The 8,330-nt window shown below is 38.7% G+C and overlaps 1 protein-coding gene across 1 annotated transcript; it reads left to right on the plus strand.

Moving 5' to 3' along the window:
- Positions 1 to 595: 595 nt before the first annotated feature.
- Positions 596 to 6,906, plus strand: LOC112501749 (alpha/beta hydrolase domain-containing protein 17B). Its single transcript, XM_025105465.1, has 5 exons — positions 596 to 1,135; positions 2,580 to 2,616; positions 4,456 to 4,692; positions 5,693 to 5,740; positions 6,026 to 6,906. The coding sequence occupies exons 1-5, from the start codon at positions 786 to 788 to the stop codon at positions 6,668 to 6,670; spliced, it is 1,317 nt and encodes a 438-aa protein (XP_024961233.1). The 5' UTR covers positions 596 to 785; the 3' UTR covers positions 6,671 to 6,906.
- The last annotated feature ends 1,424 nt before the right edge of the window (positions 6,907 to 8,330 follow it).

Consider the following 8,330-nt stretch of genomic DNA (forward strand, 5'->3'; position numbering starts at 1 on the left):
CTTTTCTTAAAGGAGGTTGCAATGAATAAGTTAACATGTCTTAACTTGAGTTGGACGAAACAGATATAGAAAATGTTATCATTAACGAGGTTTTTAATGTAATCATAAATGAAAGCACGTTGAACGGAGAAATTGCTCACATAACAACCATCGATAATGCATTGAGATGTTATCGAAACGATCATGTGGAAAGACATGGAGCTTATTGGCGTCTGATTTACTACTACTCTCATTAAGACGCTATTGAGAATCAACTTATTTGAAACTCAAGTTTCCCAAACCTAAACTATGGGAGTAAAGAAGTTGTACATTATAGTACAAGCTGATATTGCACTGTAGGGGGGAGTACCGCCTGAAACGCTGCCGTTTCATTGTAGGCTGCTGCTAAATGCTAAACTAAAGCATGGGAGTTCCCTACTGTCAAGCAATGAATCATCAAACCTCAATAAGTTCTTTCATCTTATATTCTGTCCCCACCACCACCACCACCACCACCACCACCACTGTCTCTCTCCCTCCGCCACCCTACTCACCGGAAAGTTTCTCCTCCTCCCCCCGTCCTCTTCTCTCTCCACCTTGTAAGTTGTGAAAATCTTTATCCAAAAAAAGGGTACCCGACTTACATCTCTGTTTCTCCATTCCAAAAACCCTTTTAAAAACCCGAATAGATTTATCCATTTTTCCAAAAACCCATGTGAAATAGCTTAAAAATTATGGATGTGTAGATAAGGACATGCATTCATGAGTTGGGTTTGGACCAAGTATCTTATTGGGGGTGAAGGTGAATGGGTTGTCTCATCTCTCATCTCGCTGCCAAATTCGCCTTCTTTCCTCCATCGCCCCCAACTTATCAGATCAAGAAACGTGATGATGGCAAGCCAATTGCTGTCTATTCATCTTCCTCCATCCCCCTCACCGGCGGCGGTCTTGACGACGGAGGTGGTGGTGGTGCCGGCTGTTCACTTGATGTGTTGTCAATAAACACCAAAAGAGGCAACAAGATCGTAGCTTTTTATCTTAAAAACCCATATGCAAGGCTCACCTTACTCTATTCTCATGGCAATGCTGCTGATTTGGGTCAACTTTTTGACCTCTTTGTTCAACTCAAAGCTAATCTCAGAGTCAATCTCATGGGGTTCGTTTCTTTAATCTCTCAATTTCTTATTACCCATTTCTTTTTTTTCTATTTTGAATCGTTTTTGACTAAATATATCAATCTTTATTCATGAATGTGTTATCTTTGTTTCTATTTCTTATTACCCATTTCTTTTGTGTGTGTTTCTTTATGGGTTTCACTTTACTCCAAATTCTTGGTGCATTTTGTTCGAATTTTCTCTATCTAGGGTTCATGTTCTTGATGTTATTAAGCTTGTTATGTTGCTTGATGTGATGGGTTTTGTTTTTACTTCAATTCCTTTGGATTTGCATCGAGATAAATGCATTAAATGGTTGGTATGAAACGTCCTTCTCCCACGAGGGATTGGTGAAAATTGCACACTTCCCCCCTTTTTTCTGCCAAAGTTTTTACCTTTTCTTATCTCTCTAGGTTATGTGTATCTTTCTGTGTTCAAAAGTTCAATGAATTTAAGGTTTGTTTTGCTAAAAATTTCAAGCTTTCTTTCAAGATCTTATGGCATCTGCTAGCTGTAAATCAGTAAAAAATTCCAAGAAATTACCCTTGAAAATCTTGAATTTTTTTTTACTGTATAGTTCTTGGCTGAGTTAAATTGCATCTTGTGGAGAATACAGAAAGAAAAGTGAAGTTAAAAAGGGAAAGGTTTTTTTCAAAATTTCACATTTTTTACAGCTTTCATTTTTGGCCTGCAAAAGTGAACAGTTTTTACTGAGCAATTACCTAACAAGGAACAAAAACCCAATAAATTTCTGATGAATTTTGATAGAGATAGTGGTTTTTGTGCAGTGTGCTACCCTGCCAAATGGGTCATCAAATTTCCAAATATTCTGTTTTTTTTCTCTGTATTATTCCATTTTTTGAGGTGGTCGGCTGTGGCTGCCGCCAGCGGTGGTGGTCGCAGCGACCATCGCTGGTGACCATTAAGCCAAATATCATATCAGGGTTATATCAAACGAGGGTAGAGTGGTAATTCTTTTACTTCTGTTTTGTCCCATCTTGTTACACCTATTTTGGTGGGACAAAAAGGTCCACCCTGCGCCTTTTTTGTTGCGTCGCACGCGGAACAGTAGGCTCTTGTCTTGTCCCATGTCACGCCAAACGTGAAACAGTGAATTTCTATCTTGTCCCATGTCGCACCAAACATGAAACAGTGAATTTTTTCTGTATTATTTCTTTTTCACATTTATCTTGTTCATTAAAATTTACTTCTTCTTTAGTCATTTCATATACAGTAGTAATTCACTTCCTAAAAATCTGGCTTTTTAGAAAGTCTTAATGGGCTTAATTTAATGATTGACAAATAAGGTACACCTTAATAATCAAAAGTTAACAACTAAGAATCAATTTGTGGGTATCAGATTTCAATTTGGTTTCTTCTTTTTTCCCCATTCAAAGGTGTGATTTAATGATTGATGTTTATTCGTGTTCTCGTTTTCTTGGACAGATATGATTACTCGGGCTACGGTGCTTCTACGGGCAAGGTAAACCCGTTGAAATTTGCAACGTTTGCTTTTGAGTTTCGATATGCAAAAACAGTTGAAATAATTGAAAAGCATGGTTTTTTTTGCAATTTTGGCTTGCGAAAGCCAAAATGTGCATTTTCCAACTTCAAAAACCGATACTGGCAGTCTGGCACTACAACAAAATTGGGTTCATAGACACCACAAGGGTGGTGCCTGATTGGTTTGAGCTTGGCTCCAAAGGTCAAAAGTACCGGGAGGTCCCAGGAATAAAAATCCCCTTGTGGCCACGGAGGTTCAAATGCAGTGACTCCGGGCTATCTGCAAAGCAGGTTGTCGCCCTGGGATTAGTCAGCTCGCATAGCGGGTTGGATATCCAGATTAATCAAAAAAAAAATTGGGTTTATAGGCACAAAAAATGTGCAAGTGTCCTAGTAGACTACTACCTTATAGGACTTAAGTTTATAAAACCAAACACTTGTGTGTCCTATCTAAAGGTGTTGTAATAAGTTTATATGACACTTTTAGGCGTCTTAATAAGCTTTTTAGGACACTTTTGAAACAAAGTGTCGTATTAGCCTTTTATAGGACACTATTTGAAAAAAAGTGTCTTATAAAACAAGTGTACGCGTGTTTATAGAACACTTCTTAAAAGTATCCTATAAAAGGGCTAACAGCACACTTTGTTTCAAAATTGTTCTAAAAACCTTGTTAAGACCCCAAAAGCGTCCTGTATACTTATTACAACACATTTAGATAGAACACACAAATGGCTGGTCCTACAAACTTGAGTTCGATACAGTAGTCTATTAAGACACTTGAACAATTTTGGCGTCTTATAAAGTCGATTTATTGTAGTGTCGTTTTCTTGATTTCAAGAAAACTTAGACGATAAAAGGTTTGTATGAACATATAGCAAATTAAATACCAATTATGATGTCATGGAGTATGGAATTATTGAACGGAGGGTTTCGTTGATGATGAGTTGGTCTTTTTGGGTACTTTTTGCTTTAACCCGTAAAGTTGGTTGTTGGCTTAGATTCGGCATATTTTGCTTTGGAAAGCCACTTTGATCACATACTGGTTTAAGGTTGTACGAGCAAAAAAGGGTAAAATCTTGCATGCAAACCGTTGCCTCGAGGAGATCTATTACACGATCTCAATCATCACGATCCCCGTCCTTATCTTATTTCCATTAAAAAGAAATGGATTTTTCTATTTCTATCCGTGTATATATATATATATATATATATATATATATATATATATAGGGTTGGGTTCACGTGAGACCAAGGGTTTTTCGTGAGACTCGTAAGACCAATTTATGTTCATTGATCAACTTTATTACTAATGTTCTAATGGTCTAAAGTTGCATGGTGACAACTTTGTGATTATTGAGGTGTCTTGTGGCAATTTTGTGATTATGAATGTTGAGATTGTAGATCTAATCCAAAAGTTGAGAATTGGTCTTGCGGGTCTCACGAAAAACCCTTGGTCTCACATGATCCCAAGTCTATATATATATATATATATATATATGTCTATATATGTGGAACCTACACTCTCGGTATAAGAACTCTTTTAGAGAGATTCAAAGAGCACTACAACAAAATTGGCTTTACAGGACGTAAAATACGACTAAATGTCCTAATAGACTATTTTATGGGTAAGATTATTAGCCCTTGCTATATTCATCCGTTAAAGTAAAGTGACTTGGTAAGCCTTACCCGGGTAAACGTTTGGTAAACGGCACCTTAGTTGTTTAGGAATGAAGTGTCAAATTATAGTAGTTTGAAATGCTAATTACGTGATAATCTTTAAATATTGAAATATTTCCGATTATCTGTTTTTATTTTTCAGCCAAGTGAGCTTAATACGTATGCAGACATAGAGGCAGTTTACGAGTGTCTTCAGACCGAATATGGAGTTAGTCAGGAAGACTTAATTTTGTACGGACAGTCGGTCGGGAGTGGGCCCACACTGCATTTGGCGGCTCGGCTGCCGAGGTTAAGAGGTGTAGTTCTTCATAGTGCCATTCTTTCGGGCCTTCGTGTCGTGTGTCACGTGAAGTGTACACTTTGCTTCGATATCTACAAGGTGAACAATTCCTCCCATCTTTACTGATTTTGTTCATATGTGAGTTTACAGAAAGCTGAGCACTCTCTCAGTGCCAAAATAAGTGCCTACTTTCCAAGTTTACCTTTGACTATGAGATGGAGAAATTCATTACACTATGTATTATTCATGGTAAAATTGTCATTTAGTTAATTAAAAAGTGTAAGAATTACACTTTTCTAATGCTTTGTGCCTTCTCCTTGTGGACATTTATTTTGGTACGGTCGTTTCTTCCACCATCTATGTTCCATCAAAATTGCAACGTTTAGTGTTTAGCTGATAGGTTATGTTTGGCAAACTAGCTGATAAACTAGTCATATTTGGTAAAAACTAGATGATAAACTAGTCATGTTTGGTAAAAATTAGCTGATAAGCTAGATGACGATGTAAAATGACCTAAAAGGCTTGGGTTTTTGGTCATTTATGTTAAATATAAAGCGGGGATAATTGGAAAAAAGCGAAAAAAACCCTGGAGCTTATAGAAATGCTACTTGAAGTAACTTCGAAAAAACGAGCTTATCGCTAACGAAACATCACTTTTTCAATAAGCTCAAAGAAGTTACCTTATGGTCACCAAACATGGTCTTAGGGGCCGTTTACCTAAATGCTTAACGTTAAGAGTCAACATTATAATTTATTTATTGGGTAAGATTGTAGTACATCAAAACGTATCATATGCAACAATTTACCTGGCAAGCGCTTACCTAGGTAAGAGTCGTCACCCTCACTTACCGGGTAAGACTCTCCATCTTTATTATCGCTCTTACCGGGTAAGATTCTTGGCTCTTGCCATATTCATCCGGTGAGGAAAATTACCCTGTAAGTACTTACCGGGTAAGCGTTTAGTAAACGGCCCTTTAGTAAAATGTCTGAAATAGCATCCAATAATGACAAATTGGTGGAAGCTTTTGGTCTGAAAGCAATGGAATCGATTTCATTGTTTTGCAAATTCTTGACGACTTAAAGATTTTGACAATTGCAGAATGTGAACAAAATTCGGAAGGTCAAGTGCCCGACGCTTGTCATACACGTAAGTTCCTCTCTTTAATGCATTAAGATTTTACGATGATACTTTTTGTATGCGTCGACTTTCCGAATGTATGCTATTGCTTTAATTTGACATGGGTAGTTTAGCAATTTACCAAGTTTGTCTGGTCTCTCTGATTTTTGTTCCAACTATTTTGGTGCGACAGAGAAAATGCATTTTTGTCCCACTCAGTCTTGTCTTGTCACAGTCTAATCGTTACAATCTTGTCTTGTTTGAGATCTTGAATCTTGATCCGGTCCTTGGGTTTTTTGACGAAACAAATGTCAGGGCACCGAAGATGATGTGGTGAATTGGTTACATGGTAACGGACTATGGAAAATGGCTAAGGACCCGTATGAACCGTTATGGATAAAAGGTGGCGGCCATTGCAACTTAGAACTGTATCCGGACTACATCCGCCATCTTTGTCGGTTCATCTACGAAATGGAAACCATCACCACCAAAACCCGACTCACAAAAATCAAGTCAACTCTGCGCATACCCAAAAAGTCAAACCCCGATACACGCAGCTGCTGTTGTATAAAACCCAGGCTGCCCGACTGCTTGAAATGTCCAAGACCTCGCTGCCCGAGCTGCCCAGAATGTTGCAAACCTAGCTGCTGTTTTCTAAACTGGAAATGTGGGTGTTGCTGGACAATGAAGCTACCGAAATGCCCAAATGTGAAGTTACCAAAATGCCCAAATGTGAAGTTACCGAAATGCCCAAATGTGAAGTTACCAAAATGCCCAAATGTGAAGTTACCGAAATGCCCAAATGTGAAGTTACCAAAATGCCCAAATGTGAAGTTACCGAGATGCCCAAATGTGAAGTTACCAAAATGCCCAGATGTGAAATTATCTAAATGCGCTTCTTGTTTGAGATGCGGATGCTTGGCGTGTTCGTGCAAGTGCGTAAATTGTTCGTGTTGGTGATAGTTTTTTCGAGACGGTGGTGGGTATACGCGGGGAAAAGGGTTTAAATGTAATTTTAAGTGTTTGTATAGATTTGGTGGCTGAAAATGGCGTTTTTTGTCTGAGATTTATTATTGAGGAAGAGGGTTATTTTGGGAAAGTTGTAAGCGTTTGCGAGTATCTGAAATCTGTATGTGGACAGCGGTTTTAGAGATCGATTAATTTTGGTATTTATATATGCTTCGGTTTGATGCTCTTTAGTGGCTTCTTTCGTTTCTTATTTGCTTGCTGTCGGAACCAGTGGCAGATCCAGAAACTTTTATAGTTTACGGGCTCGATGTTTGGTCCATTTACGGCTCATATATTTTTTTATTTACCGAGCTCAGATGTTTGTTTACGGGCTTCTACTCGTGACCGATTAGCTCATTTATTGAATTGAGGTGTATAATTTTAATATTTTATATTTCGAACGAAAATATCATTGTGTGCTGTAAATGGACCAATTAACAATCAATATATCAAGTTGGGGGCCCTTGCCTTGTTTTTTTTTGAAGTATATAATATCTATATACAACAAAATATAACAAATAAATTCACGCACCCTCCTTACCTTTGGTGAGATTTGAACCCTAGACCGCCTTGTTCTTGTTGGTTGCACAATAGGAAAATTTACAAAACAAATTTTTTTATAGCATTTTTTTTAAAAATTGGTGGGTTTGTTGAGGTCTAGGACCCCTACCACCATGCAATAGATCCGCCCCTGACTAGAAGGGTGTAAAAGCTCTGTCATCCTACCATGGAACATGTCCGAATTTTGTCTATGGTGGTTTGTGGATAGGCCTGAGCTAGTCAAGAACCGAGCTTGGTAGGACTAGTGTGTCCATAGTGGATCATGGACCGGCTCGAGCTTGTCAAGAACGGGTCTAGATATGACTAGTTTGTCATGGTGGTTCATGGATTGGCTCAAGCTAGTCAAGAACCAGTTTGGGTAGGACTAGTTTGTTGTGGTTTATGGACTGTCTCGAGCTAGTAAAAAACAGGCCTGGGTAGGACTAGTTTCTCATTGACGGTTCAACCGGGTTGAGCTAGTCAAGAACTGGTTTAGATAGGACTACACATGCTGGTTAAGAATCGATCTAGGACAAACTAATTTGTCTTTGGTGGTTCATGAACTGACTTGAGCTAGTCAAGAATTGGTTTAGATAGGACTAGTTTGTTCCTGGTGGTTTTTGGATAGGCTTGAGCTAGTCAAGAACCGGCCTTGGTAGGACTAGTGTGTCCACAGTGGATCATGGACCGGCTCGAGCTTGTCAAGAACTGGTCTGGGTATGACTAGTTTGTCATGGTGGTTCACGGATTGACTCAAGCGAGTCAAGAACCAGTCTAGGTAGGACTAGTTTGTCCATGGTGGTTCATGGACTAACTCGAGCGAGTCAAGAACTAGTCTAGGTAGGACTAGTTTGTCCATGGTGGTTCATAGGTTGACTCAAGCTACTCAAGAACCAGCCTAAGTAGGACTAGTTTGTCCATAGACTTATTGAAGCTAGTAAAGAACCAGTCTAGGTACGACTAGTTTGTCCATGGATTTGCTCGACGTGATCAAAAGCCAGTCTAGGTAGGGTTAGATCGTCCCTGATGATTCATGGATCAGCTCGAACTAGTATGTACGTTTGGATAGGAC

Source organism: Cynara cardunculus, unplaced genomic scaffold, assembly GCF_001531365.2.
Source record: "Cynara cardunculus var. scolymus isolate 2C unplaced genomic scaffold, CcrdV1 Un_Scaffold_509, whole genome shotgun sequence".
NCBI classification, from domain to species: Eukaryota; Viridiplantae; Streptophyta; class Magnoliopsida; order Asterales; family Asteraceae; genus Cynara; species Cynara cardunculus.